The following is a 14,853-nucleotide window of genomic DNA, read 5'->3' on the forward strand; positions in this document are numbered from 1 at the left end:
AATAACTCATTTTAAATTAACAGTTGTGATGTCATTATTCAGTCTTAACCACCAATATTTCATCCTTTTCTCACTCACTCCTATGTCACCACCTGCTCTCAGGGCTTGAAATGAACTTTTTTGACCACCTGCCAATATGGCTGCTAGATTTTAAAGTTACCAGCCAATTAGAATTTCCACTAGCCAAAATGTTTTTCTTGAAATAAATCAGAATATGAGTGGGTTAATTTAAGCATAAGTATCAGTAAGTGGCCCGGGATGATCAAAGCCTGTGTTGAGGGTCACACGAACAAAAATGCAGTCTTGAAGCTAAATAAATCCAAAACCAATGAGTTAATTATTTAAATTTCTAATTCAATGTAGCCTTTTAGTCATAAAGATTATTGAAAGATATTCCATATTCCAGACTGAAATGCTATAACAGAAGTGGAGTATTGGCCAGAATGACATGAACATTTGGACACTTATTCAGTGGGTATCTTGCATGTTGCGTTCAGGTGCACTGTGTAAATAAAAAAATAAAAAAAATAAAAAAATGCAATTCCATCGCGGGCATATTTTCCCCTTTCTCTTTTCCTATGTTTTATATTATCAAGCAGTAAGTTAGCTCACAAGCCAGACAGACGTTGCATTGTATTACGCAGCACCTCAACGAGTTTAGAGAGGGCAGCGTGGTACACGGAGGCTCATGGAGGCTCAGAAGCAAATACTGGGATAATTTAACCTCATCGGCTGCACTCGCACCGGCTACAGACAGCATGGATATTTAAGTAAGTCAATTAAGTTTGAGTTATCCGGGTCTTCTACTAAATTCGCGTCCACCAAGCAGTGCTACTTTTTCGTATTATATTGTTTTATGCTGAATAGCCCGCCATTTGGCGATCTTAAACTCGCACATTTTTTAACTGAATTTGGCAGCGCGGAACGAAACATGGAACGAAACGCGGAACGAAACATGCAATGGAATGAAACATGCAATGGAATGAAACGAAACTTGTAGCCTATGTTGGACGTAGTGAAGTGTTTTTGATTGATTTGTTCATCCATCAAACCTTTTACTGACAGACTAACTGTAGCCTAAATATCTTACTTTATTTTGAGGTGCATTACATTGCTCAGCCAGAAATTATTCCCACTTCAACTCTCTTTCTCCTGGGTGCGCCTAACGTTAAAATGCACCAGATGGGAGGTACGGTGGTGCAGTGGTTAGCACTATCGCCTCACAGCTCGAAGGTCGTGGGTTCGATTCCCACCTGGGGACGAGGTGAACGGCGAAGGAATGCGTGCCTGTCCACACACCGCATGTCCTCGAGTGTCCACCGCCCGGGTGGGGTCGGCAAAATGGCCTTTCTGTGTGGAGTTTGCATGTTCTCCCCGTGCCTCCCGGGGGTCTCCTTCATATAGGAACCCCCTTCACAAAAACATGCAACATCCTGGTTGCTAATGTGGTTCCACCTCTGATCGTTAAGGGCGCCTGTTCAGAGGGAGGGGAACTGGATGGAATAGCGTGAACCTCCCACGTGCTATGTCCTACCAGTGAAGCTTCCTCTGGCAGGTGAAAAGAAGCGGCTGACTGACTGCCCATGTCTCGGAGGAAGCATGGAATCAGTCTCGGCTCTCCCCAGATCGGCAAAGGATGGAGTAGCAACCAGGAATGAGCAATCAAACGAGCACAAAAAAACGGGGGATAAAATGGGATAAAAAATCGGGGGGGGGAAAAAAAAAGAAAAAGAAATGCACCAGATGACAATCCATCTTATTTGTCCTCAATCTGCATTGAAAATGTGTGAAAATTCGCCTTCTTGCAACAGTTGTAGCCTAAGCTAGTGGTTTTCAAAGTGGGGTCCCCAGCAAAAAGGGGGGATTAATCTATGTTCACTATAATTCCATCCATAAGTAACACAATCACAGAATGTATGACTATTTTGGTCATGGGTTTCATATAATAATAATAATATAACAAAATCTTATCTATATGGGGGTGCGTGGTGTAATTTGTGTGATTGAATTAAACTGAAATTAAGTTTGATGTTGCCTGCTGTAACAGTGTGGATCTATAAAGCGGTCTGTAGCCTAATGATTTCTATTGATCTTGTTTCCTTGAAGGAGACTGGTGCTGCTATTGAGATTACATTAGGGTATAGGAGTGACATATTTGGGACCTGTTTCTGGCCTACCTTGTTAGGGGCGGTGGGTGACTTGCTCAGCTGGTTTGTCTTGGCCCCTTGTATGGGAACCCATATGCTTTTATAAGCATGTAAGCACCTTTATATGGGTGGTAGCACCATATTATAATTGTCAATCAATAGTATGCTTTGCTTTGTTTTCCAGCTGTGTCTGAGCTTTTGTTTTGTTTTGTTTGTATGTTGTTAAAATCTGTCTTCAAACTGCAAAAGAGAAGAAAAAAAATGCCCAAAACCAGCCGCCACTGGTGTAAGGTCAGGGTTAGTCAGGGTTAGTCTTTCATAGTCTTTCATATAATAATAATAATATAACAAAATCTTATCTATATGGGGGTGCGTGGTGTAATTTGTGTGATTGAATTAAACTGAAATTAAGTTTGATGTTGCCTGCTGTAACAGTGTGGATCTATAAAGCGGTCTGTAGCCTAATGATTTCTATTGATCTTGTTTCCTTGAAGGAGACTGGTGCTGCTATTGAGATTACATTAGGGTATAGGAGTGACATATTTGGGACCTGTTTCTGGCCTACCTTGTTAGGGGCGGTGGGTGACTTGCTCAGCTGGTTTGTCTTGGCCCCTTGTATGGGAACCCATATGCTTTTATAAGCATGTAAGCACCTTTATATGGGTGGTAGCACCATATTATAATTGTCAATCAATAGTATGCTTTGCTTTGTTTTCCAGCTGTGTCTGAGCTTTTGTTTTGTTTTGTTTGTATGTTGTTAAAATCTGTCTTCAAACTGCAAAAGAGAAGAAAAAAAACGCCCAAAACCAGCCGCCACTGGTGTAAGGTCAGGGTTAGTCTGACCCCCCCCCCCCCCCCCCCATTCATTTTAAGTCGCCTATGTCATGGCTGATGATGGTCTCTAGTTTTTATATTTTGTAATCATAAAAATATAGTTTACAAATACTGAGGTTATTGGCTATGGTCAAGAAGCAGCATACTCCTTCAGCGTGCACATTCACATGCTTATGCACGTGCACTGTGCGCACACACACACACACACAGCGGCTGAGCTTACCTTCTCTTTGAGGCTGCTCACATAAAGGTCACTGTTGGCAAAGTAGATTGAGGAGTTGTAGTGGAAAATCTTAATCCCCGCACATTCAGCCACCTGGGAGCGAGAGACCATCACACGCTGTCAGAGTCTGAGCCGGCAGCATCCAACATCCAACAGTGTTAAACACACACACTTGGGTTGTCACTATACTAGAATTTCTAAATTTGATACTGATACCCAGAAAAATATTGATAATCGATACCAACACATCAAGAGGCATAATATATATATATATATATATATATATATATATATATATATATATATATATATATATATATATATATATATATATATATATATATTTCAATCATGAGAGGCCAGTTGGTAGGATTTGACTAACTTTATTTAGCAATCGGCTAATCGAAGTGAGGTCTCCAGACCATATTTCAAGCAGAAGGCCACTCATGCATAATCCGATCATCCCCTGACGTCAGTCAAGTTCTAGCATGACGTGGTCAGTCAAAGTCCTAGTATGACGTCTGCTATGACGTCAGTTAATCCTCATATACATAGCAAGGGTTCTACGTCACCTCTCTCTCTCTGGCCGATCATAGCAGCAGCTAGCTTCACGGCAGTCCATCTCCCTTGAAGCCGTCCTCTGGAAGCGTTGTTTTGCCCCACCCACCTCCCCAGTCCGCCACCAACGAGTCTTGACTCCTGATCCCCCACGGGGGGGGGGGGGATCTCCTAGCCTATGCAGGTGCCCTCCTCTTGCCTCAAGAGCAGCGCCACTGGCCAATGGAGTCATGCGGCAGGTTGGGTGGTGGTGGGGAACACGTCGGCTTGCTGCGCGGGCGGGCGGGGGCGGGATCGGCTGCTGAGCCGGCTGGGCTGAGGCAAACGTGGGGGAAATGGGGAAGGGGGGTTTCCAGCGCCCTCAGGCGAGCCTCCACTGATCTGTTAGCATCTAGCAGGGACAGCAGGATGGCTCTTAACGGCCCGGGCAGGATCGGCTGCTGAGCTAGCTGGGCTGAGGCGAACGTGGGGGGGACGGGGGGGGGGTTTCCAAAGCCCTCAGACGAGCCTCCACCGATCTGCTGGCATCTAGCAGGGACAGCATAATGGCTCTTGACGACCCCTGTCGGCTCGGCGGAGCTGCGAATGGGGCCGTTTCCGCTTCCGGGGCGGCGGCCTGGAGGTCAGTGCGACCAGGAAGAACATGGCGTGGAACATGGCGTCTCACGGCGGCCCCGCGGCCTGCATTACCCCGACGACTCCCGGCTCTCGGGGCAGCTCCCTCTTCTGGTCTTCGTCCGCGGCCTCTCGCGCGTCCGCGGCGAGCGGCCTCTCGCTCCGGCTCGCGCGCGCGCGTTCTTGGGCGGGGGCGCGCACCGGGCCTTCTCATCGTGGCTACGTTGGCAGCCTGTGGCACGGCCGCTCCGCCGGTGTTGTCAGACGTCTCGGAAGGCAGATGCGCTCCGTGGCCAATCCGAAACAGGGTATCGTTGTCTAGGCTGACGTCGCTGTCCGAGGGCTGCTCTGGCTCGGGATTCGACCTACCCGGAGTGGAGTGGGGAGCGTTGCGAGATCCGCGGGGATTATCCATGGTTAAAGAGGACTTGGGGGTGCTGAATCGGCCTGCAGATGTGGTGCAGAACAACGCAAAACAACGCTTCGGAGGACGGCTTCAAGGGAGATGGACTGCCGTGAAGCTAGCTGCTGCTATGATCGGCCAGAGAGAGAGAGGTGACGTAGAACCCTTGCTATGTACAGTATATGAGGATTAACTGACGTCATAGCAGACGTCATAGCAGACGTCATACTAGGACTTTGACTGACCACGTCATGCTAGAACTTGACTGACGTCAGGGGATGATCGGATTATGCATGAGTGGCCTTCTGCTTGAAATATGGTCTGGAGACCTCACATATACAGTATACCGTATATATATATATATATATATATATATATATATAACCATTCTTCCTCTCCCCTTTTGAAACATGTCTTATTTTGGGTAAGATACATAGATGACATTTTGTTGGTCTTTCTGGGTTCAGAGAGTGAACTACACGAGTTCAGAGATTATATCAATGGTACACACCCCACACTCAGATTCTCCATGGTATTTGACAAGAAGCAAATAGATTTTTTAGATTTACGTATTTCTGTTGAACATGATAGCTTAAGCACCACCATTTTTAGAAAACTTACCGACAGGAACAGTGTGTTGCACGCACGTAGCCACCATCCCAGACGTTTAGTTGAAAACATCCCATATGGACAGTTTTTACATCTCAAACGCATCTGTACTGACCCTGTTGACTTTGAATCGAAGGCTAATGAAATGCACGCCCGTTTTAAACAGCGGGGCTATAAAGAGTCTACCATCCGGACAGCCAGAAATAAGGTCAGTACAGTACATAGGGAGACCCTCCTAGACCCTGGTAATAAGGAGCCACAAGAGTATCGAGTCACTTTTGTTTCAGAGTATAGTACAGCTTCTCAGGCCATTAAAGATATCATTTGTAGACATTGGAAGAACGTGCTTGAATGCGACCCTCTACTGGAGAACATCACCAAATTTCCTCCAAAGTTTTGTTTCAGAAGAGGCAACAACATCAGAGACGCTGTTGTCAGGTCCATGTATTCTACTCCTAGGCCCATTGACTCTAGCTGGCTTAGTAAGGGGTTGTGCGGCAATTTCCGCTAGGCCAAGCCAAGCCAGGTAAAGGTGAGGTGCCAAGGCAGCCAAGTAGGCCAAGCGGGGAAGCGCCAAGTTAAACATTAATGTATCAAGATCGAAGGCCCGACCGAGTTGGGAGCGCCAGCCGCAAATAGCTGTAAGTCGCTAAAAAGGTCGAAGGCCGGAAAAGTACAATCGCGAGGCGCCAAGGCGGCCAGGTAGGCCAAGCTGGGAAGCGCTATCGCGAGGTGCCCGACCGAGTTGGGAGCGCCAGCCGCAAATAGCTGTAAGTCGCTAAAAAGGTCGAAGGCCGGAAAAGTACAATCGCAAGATCGAAGGCCCGACCGAGTTGGGAGCGCCAGCCGCAAATAGCTGTAAGTCGCTAAAAAGGTCGAAGGCCGGAAAAGTACAATCGCGAGGCGCCAAGGCGGCCAGGTAGGCCAAGCTGGGAAGCGCTATCGCGAGGTGCCCGACCGAGTTGGGAGCGCCAGCCGCAAATAGCTGTAAGTCGCTAAAAAGGTCGAAGGCCGGAAAAGTACAATCGCGAGGCGCCAAGGCGGCCAGGTAGGCCAAGCCGGGAAGCGCTATCGCGAGGTGCCCGACCGAGTTGGGAGCGCCAGCCGCAAATAGCTGTAAGTCGCTAAAAAGGTCGAAGGCCGGAAAAGTACAATCGCGAGGTGCCAAGGCAGCCAAGTAGGCCAAGCCGGGAAGCGCCAAGTTAAACATTAATGTATCAAGATCGAAGGCCCGACCGAGTTGGGAGCGCCAGCCGCAAATAGCTGTAAGTCGCTAAAAGGTCGAAGGCCAGAAAAGTACTATCAACTACCGGCGCCTGCAGATCTCAATTAACCTCCGGTAATCAGATCTTCCTTTTGGGGGATCTCCTAGCCTATGCAGGTGCCCTCCTCTTGCCTCAAGAGCAGCGCCACCGGCCAATGGAGTCATGCGCCAAAGTATTTGCCATGCATGCCGATTGCTAAATAAAGTTTGTCAAATCCTACCAACTGGCCTCTCATGATTGAAGTGAGGTCTCCAAACCATATTTCAAGCAGAAGGCCACTCATGCATAATCCGATCATCCCCTGACGTCAGTCAAGTTCTAGCATGACGTGGTCAGTCAAAGTCCTAGTATGACGTCTGCTATGACGTCTGCTATGACGTCAGTTAATCCTCATATATATAGCAAGGGTTCTACGTCACCTCTCTCTCTCTGGCCGATCATAGCAGCAGCTAGCTTCACGGCAGTCCATCTCCCTTGAAGCCGTCCTCCGAAGCATTGTTTTGCCCCACCCACCTCCCCAGTCCGCCACCAACGAGTCCTGACTCCTGATCCCCCACGGGGGGGGGATCTCCTAGCCTATGCAGGTGCCCTCCTCTTGCCTCAAGAGCAGCGCCACCGGCCAATGGAGTCATGCGCCAAAGTATTTGCCATGCATGCCGATTGCCAAATAAAGTTTGTCAAATCCTACCAACTGGCCTCTCATGATTGAATTCTTTTTTGTAAGGAGTGTAATGAGGGTAATATCGCTGTCCTGTTTTTTGTTTTTTGTATTTTTCACATCTATTTTAAATTTATTACCTTTGTACAATGGGTACATACAAACTTGTATGTTTTGATTGCCCCAAACACCCCCCCCCCCTTGTTGTTATGGGGATTACACCATCTCCTGGGGATCTTCAGCAACTGCTGCACTTTACACTGCTGCAGCTGCTGTACTTTTTCCTTTCTTGCATTGACTCTCTTTAGGAGGTTTCCTGCCCTTTTAATGTGATTGCGGGCATTTCTGGTTCCAAATGTGTTGAGCCTTACACTTGTTGCCCATTAAGGTATGTTTTTATTGTGTAACCTGTGTTTCCTCATTTAATTGCTTAATTGACCTGTTCATTGAGGGGCGGGCCGTTCTGTCACACGGCCTGCTACAAAGGTGTTTGTAATCACTGCACTTTTACTATGAACCTGATGAAGCAGCAAGCCTGCGAAACGCGTTGTTCTGCTTAAAATAAATATGATCTTTTGATACAGCATTGGTCACCCTGTTCTTCTGGAGTGTGCGGTCAACTTCATATGGACTTGTTCCTGTAGAGACTGTTTTTATGTTATTTTGATCCTGCTTGCTGTGACCAGCACCTCCCTGCTTGGATTGTGCACGAGTAGCCTACTTTTCCCTTGATATATATATATATATATATATATATATATATATATATATATATATATATATATATATATACACACACATATATATATATATACACACATATATATATATATATATATACACACACATATATACTGTATATATATATACACACACACCTCCCTGCTTGGATTGTGCACGAGTAGCCTACTTTTCCCTTGATATATATATATATATATATATATATATATATATATATATATATATATATATATACATACACACATATATATATATATATATACACACATATATATATATACACACACACACACACATATATATATATATATATATATGTAGGTGAGACACAATTTCTTTGCACAGTCTGTGGTGAAGGTTTGACGACCTTAACGATGCACCCACTGACCTCTTCATACTCGTCCACGTCGCAGTATAGAGCGGAGCCGGGAACCTGGCCCAGGACGGCGGTGTTGGGGCTGGAGAACAGAGAACGAGGTCAGAAACAGCCGCTAATGGGGGATTAGACCCACTCAAACCGCATTTATTTATTTATCATGCAACTCATTCTTTGTTCCTTTGCTTTGTTTTAGCGTCTGTCTCACACCAAAAAGCGGTAAAAAGCTATTTACACATACTGTTTGACTCATGTCTTTTACACATACTTAGAAAATGAACTCATGTCTAGATCATATTAGATTTAGACCAATATATCAGTTTGCTAATATTTTGATGCCTTTCCTCCCTGAACACAGCTATAGAAAAACATGGTAGAAAACCTGACATGGAGCTTTATTTCCTTTGCACATTTTATTCATTCATTTTAACTTTCAATAATGCTTCTTGAAAATATTCTTCATCTATCTAAAGGCAATAAATGTGTATCACAAAGTTCCCCCTTCTATTGAATAGGTGTGGTGGGTCTCTCTGTCTTTAAAGAGCTGTTAACACATAATATAATATTATCAGTTTCAGTGAGAGTCTAAAGCTTAATTTATACTTATTAGAAAGTGTCGCTGAGCACATGGTCGCAGACGAAAAAGAAAGTGTCGCTCATGGTGTTGCATTTATACTTCATTGAACGTTTGCCTCGGTTCAACGGTCACGTGACACTCGAACGTGCAAAGTGCAGACAGCCAAGGCAAGAGAGGGAATGGAATGCACATACAGTACACACACACATGTCTGTGAACCACCATCATTGATTATTATTATTATCATCATATAAAGATTTTGGTCGTTTGAAGCCAGATTCATATAGGAATATCTAATTTTAAATTAACATTAGGATTAGACGGTTGTGATGTCAGTATTCAGTCTTAACAATCATATACCGTAAATTCCGGACTATAAGCCGCACCGGTGTATAAGCCGCACCTGCAAAGTTGACTATTTTTTTCTTATATAAGCCGCACCGGACTATAAGCCGCGGGTGTTTTAATGGTATTTTTTTTTTTTTTTTTTTTGTGTTTTAATGTTTAATTACCATATGTAAGGGTTCATGCACAGAGGGGATTGTCGGGAAAGAGATGGCTGTTTGAGGAAGCTCCCATTTATTAACATTTCAACAAAACAACATAACACAACACCACCTGTGTTGTTTTTTACAGTGCACACAGTGTCATACAGTGTCATACAGTGTGGTGAAAAGAGGGCAAGAGAGGAAATTAAAACTTATTATAGTTATATAGGATTTATAGTTAGAAAGAGTGCTAAAAAAGAGAGATTTTTTTTTTTTTTTTTTTGAAAAAAATCCATAGATAAGCCGCACCGTTATATAAGCCGCAGGGGCCAAAAAAGGCCAAAAAACGGGAAAAAAGGTGCGGCTTATAGTCCGGAATTTACGGTATTTGCTCCTTTTCTCACTCACTCCTATGTCACCACCTGCTCTCCCTGCAGGGTTTGAGATTAAACTTTTTTTTATCACCAGCCAATATGGCTGCTAGATTTTAAAGTTACGAGCCAATTAATTTCAACTAGCCAAAATGTTTTTCTTGAAATAAACCAGAATATGAGTGCCACTGGGTTAATATATGCATACGTATCAGTACAAATAAGTTATAGCATAATGAATCTATAAATTACAGCAGGGCTATTCAACTAAATTGTTCAGGGGGCCACATTGTCAGAAACCTAAGGGACCGGGGGCCGGACCGTTCCCCGAGCCAGTACACTTGACACAATGCACCACCACATTTCGCAGCCGCGTTGGAACTATTCTACTCGGCAGCGTCGAAGAAAATGTTATGTTTTTTGGACTTTTATCCATATTTAGAAGAATATTTAATTTTAAATTAACATTAGGATTATACTGTTGTGATGTCATTATTCAGTATCTTCTCTTTTCTATTATTAGTATTAGTATTAGTATTAAATACTGAGTATCTCATGAAAAACTATTAATATTGCATCTTTTGTGTTTAGCTACGTCTCACAGCATTGTAACATTGTAGTGCAGCAAGAAAGGAAAACTACTGTAAACATTTGAACCATATTTCTTGTTTAGAACCTATAGCTAGCAACATCGCCATCTCCTGAAAAACATTAATATTGCACCTTTCTTGTGGCTACATCACAGCATCTACTGAAAAACATTTATAGTGGATCGGACTTGTTTAGTTCACTTTAGATTCAATCACATCTGAAAAACAACCAGTCGAGTGTAATAAGTAAATGAGGTTTAATTGTTAAAAAAAATAAAAATAAAAATAAAAACTAGAACGACCGCAACGCGGACTTATGCCTCCGCCATGAGTTCATTCTGGAGTCCAAATCGCCATTTGAGGCAAATTGGAAGAGATTCCGTCAAGGCGCTCCGGTGATGTTGCGTTACAGAGCTTGGAAATTGGGTGTGTGAGAGGTCACAGTGACCTTGAACTTTGACCACCAAAATGTAATCAGTTCATCCTTGAGTCCAAGTCGATGTTTGAGACAAGTTTGATTAAATTCCGTCAAAGCATTCCTGAGATATCGCGTTAACAAGCTTGAAAATGGCGCTCGAGAGCTCACCTTGACCTTTGACCTTTGACCACCAAAATCTAATCAGATCATCCTTGAGTCTAAGGCGATGTTTGAGGCAAATTTGATGAAATTCCGTCAAGGCATTCGTGAGATATCGCGTTAACAAGCTGGAAATGGCGTTTGAGAGGTCACAGTGACCTTGACCTTTGACTTTTGACCACCAAAATGTAATCAGTTCATCCTTGAGTCCAAGTCGATGTTTGAGACAAGTTTGATTAAATTCCGTCAAGGCATTCCTGAGATATCGCGTTAACAAGCTTGAAAATGGCGTTCAAGAGGTCACAGTGACCTTGACCTTTGACCACCAAAATCTAATCAGTTCATCCTTGAGTCCAAGTCGATGTTTGAGACAAGTTTGATTAAATTCCGTCAAGGCATTCCTGAGATATCGCGTTAACAAGCTTGAAAATGGCGTTCGAGAGGTCACAGTGACCTTGACCTTTGACCTTTGACCACCAAAATCTAATCAGATCATCCTTGAGCCTAAGTGAATGTTTAAGGCGAATCTGATGAAATTCCGTCCAAGCGTTCCTCAGATATCGCGTTAATAAGCTTGAAAATGGCGTTCGAGAGGTCACAGTGACCTTGACCTTTGACCTTTGACCACCAAAATCTAATCAGATCATCCTTGAGCCTAAGTGAATGTTTAAGGCGAATCTGATGAAATTCCGTCCAAGCGTTCCTCAGATATCGCGTTAACAAGCTTGAAAATGGCGTTCGAGAGGTCACAGTGACCTTGACCTTTGACCTTTGACCACCAAAATCTAATCAGATCATCCTTGAGCCTAAGTGAATGTTTAAGGCGAATCTGATGAAATTCTGTCCAGGCGTTCCTCAGATATCGCGTTAACAAACATCGTACGGACGGACGGACAGCCGTACGTACGGACGGACAACCCGGATCCATAATGCCTCCGGCCTGGCTATCGCCGGCGGAGGCATAATAAACGACACAACCACACAACTCACCTCTTCTCTCTCTGGGAAATTGGTCACGATGTTCTTTGTGATTTTCACAAAGTCATACATCAAGGACAGGCTGATAAAAATAGCGGGGACACGTTCATTCATTTCAATCGAGCGAAAATCAAAACAAGGAAGTCAAGCGCGTGCAGTCAATCAGACTTGCGCGACACTATGTGATGTAGTCAGTGACACTAGACATTTCACTAGGTAGCAGGCACTGTTTGCCGACACTTGAAAGTGTCGACTCAAGTCCTCATTTCTGTCGGCGACCGTTTCAAAAGTGTCGGCAGACAAAGCATAAATTGGGCTTTAGTGCCCAATGATGTCCTGTCTAAATGCTGTTTTTAGAGGCTTTTCCACCTTGACAAGAATACAACACAATACTTAAAAAAATTTGCATGAAAATTTTCACATTTAAAGATACTGACTATCAACACAAAATATTGTCTCTCAGCTGCAGCTTCAATACACAAACCTGGGTATCAGCATTGGCTTTTGTTCAAATAGTGTAATGAATCAAAACCTAATCTGCAGCACAAATCCAATTCCAAGGTTGGGATAACAGCTGTTTGCCTTCCTCAGTAGTACCTCTGTGTCCTGTAGATGACGGTCAGTATGGCAAAGGTGACAGCCACCAGCAGGCCATAGTCCAGACCCAGCAGCACCGACGCTGTGAAGGCCACCAGCCAGATGGCCTGCAGGAAACACAGACAGACACAGACAACTCATCAGCACGGACAACTAGCTACAGACAGGCAGGACCTTTCAAACAGAGCTGTGAGACACAGACAACTCATCAGCACGGACAACTAGCTACAGACAGGCTGGACCTTTAAAACAGAGCTGTGAGACACAGACAACACATCAGCACGGACACCTAGCTACAGACAGGCTGGACCTGTCAAACAGAGCTGTGAGACACAGACAACACATCGACTAGCTACAGACAGGCTGGACCTGTCAAACAGAGCTGTGAGACACAGACAACTCATCAGCACGGACAACTAGCTACAGACAGGCTGGACCTTTCAAACAGAGCTGTGAGACACAGACAACACATCAACTAGCTACAGACAGGCTGGACCTTTCAAACAGAGCTGTGAGACACAGACAACACATCAACTAGCTACAGACAGGCTGGACCTGTCAAACAGAGCTGTGAGACACAGACAACTCATCAACATGGACAACTAGCTACAGACAGGCTGGACCTGTCAAACAGAGCTGTGAGACACAGACAGTGCCGTCTGTCCTTCTGACAGTAGGGGGAGGAATCACTAGATGCCCCAAGATACGATATTATCATGATACTTAAGTCCCGATACGATAATATTGCGAGATGGTAGTATTGTGATATAGAGTATTGCAATATTGCTATATATTGTGATTTATTATCTTTTTTCTACTGCAAAGTATGTCCCCAAAGGAAAACATGTTTTTATCTAAGATAGTTTCCAGCCTGTTCATCTCACTTTAATCATTTTTATTGCAGGAAAAAATGTCAAGTAGACAGACTGAGCAACACTGTAATAAAAACCTTTCATAAATGTTGCATGCACCTGACAATTTATATAATAAAATATTACGATACTAGGCATTTGTGCAATACAATATATTGCCACAGAAAATATTGTGAGACTATACTGTATCGATTTCCCCCCACTCCTATCTGGCAGGCTTAGGGACTCACCAGCTCCACTCGGCTGGTTCTCCACAGAGCAGGGATGTCCCGGGACTGTTTGAACATCCCCAGCAGGTTCACCATGATGATGGCCGCCAGGGCAGTCTGCACAGGACACAGGGTTAGAGACAGACTAGAGAGGAGAGTAGAATACAATGCAATAGAACACAGCAGAAGACAATATAATAAATCGGAACATTATGGAATAGAACAGTATAGGTAGAACAGAACTGAATAGAACAGAATGTAACAGAACAGAGTAGATTACAGTAAAATTGAATACAACAGAACAAAATAGAACCAAAGAGAATACAATTAATTATAACGGAATACAATAGAACACAAGATAATACAAGTCCTTAAATCAAATTTAAGGACTTTTGAAGGACTTTCCAGGCCCAATTCCCTCAAATTCAAGGAGCCAACACAGCATACAAGATTAAAAAAAGTACCGTAAATTTCGGACTATAAGCCGCGGCTTTTTCCCCGTTTTTTGGCCCCTGCGGCTTATATAACGGTGCGGCTTATCTATGGATTTTTTCAGGAAAAAATAAAATAAAAAACGGAATTCTCTCTTCTTTAGCACTCTTTCTAACTATAAATCCACTTCTGTTTTAATTTCCTCTCTTGCCCTCTTTTCACCACACCGCGGACACTGTGTGCACTGTAAAAAAAAACACAGGTGGTGTTGTGTTATGTTGTTTTGTTGAAATGTTAATAAATGGGAGCTTCCTCAAACATCCATCTCTTTCCCGACAATCCCCTCTGTGCACGAACCCTTACATATGGTAATTAAACATTAAAACACAAAAAAAAAAAAAAAAAAAAACATTAAAACATTAAAACACCCGCGGCTTATAGTCCGGTGCGGCTTATATATGTAACAAACAGTCAATTTTGCTGCTGCGGCTTATAGTCTGGTGCGGCTTATAGTGCGGAAATTACGGTAATTGCCTCATCCTGGAAGAGCACCTGATTTTTATTCTGCTAACCTATATTGATGTCTTCTTGACCCAATGCAGCACTCCCATTTGTATCTTTATTTGCCAACACAGCATAGTTTGAGACACAGATCAAGGTTAATTACTGTTACAACACTGATGACAACTAGCAGGCTTTACAGAAGCTTCACAGACAACTATTAAAAAGAGAT

General features: G+C 43.7%; 1 protein-coding gene across 1 annotated transcript in view; it reads right to left on the bottom strand.

Moving 5' to 3' along the window:
• The window catches only part of slc26a5 (solute carrier family 26 member 5), a 79,596-nt gene that overhangs the window by 19,520 nt on the left and 45,223 nt on the right, over positions 1–14,853 (bottom strand). The window contains exons 11-14 of the mRNA XM_083659437.1: positions 13,710–13,805; positions 12,608–12,714; positions 8,442–8,511; positions 3,205–3,297 (exon numbers count right to left, since the gene is read on the bottom strand). Of these exons, the coding sequence (XP_083515563.1) occupies positions 3,205–3,297; positions 8,442–8,511; positions 12,608–12,714; positions 13,710–13,805 (366 nt within the window). The remainder of the gene's footprint in view (positions 1–3,204; positions 3,298–8,441; positions 8,512–12,607; positions 12,715–13,709; positions 13,806–14,853) is intronic.

The sequence above is a fragment of the Poromitra crassiceps genome, assembly GCF_964638095.1.
Source record: "Poromitra crassiceps genome assembly, chromosome: 2".
Classification (NCBI taxonomy): domain Eukaryota; kingdom Metazoa; phylum Chordata; class Actinopteri; order Beryciformes; family Melamphaidae; genus Poromitra; species Poromitra crassiceps.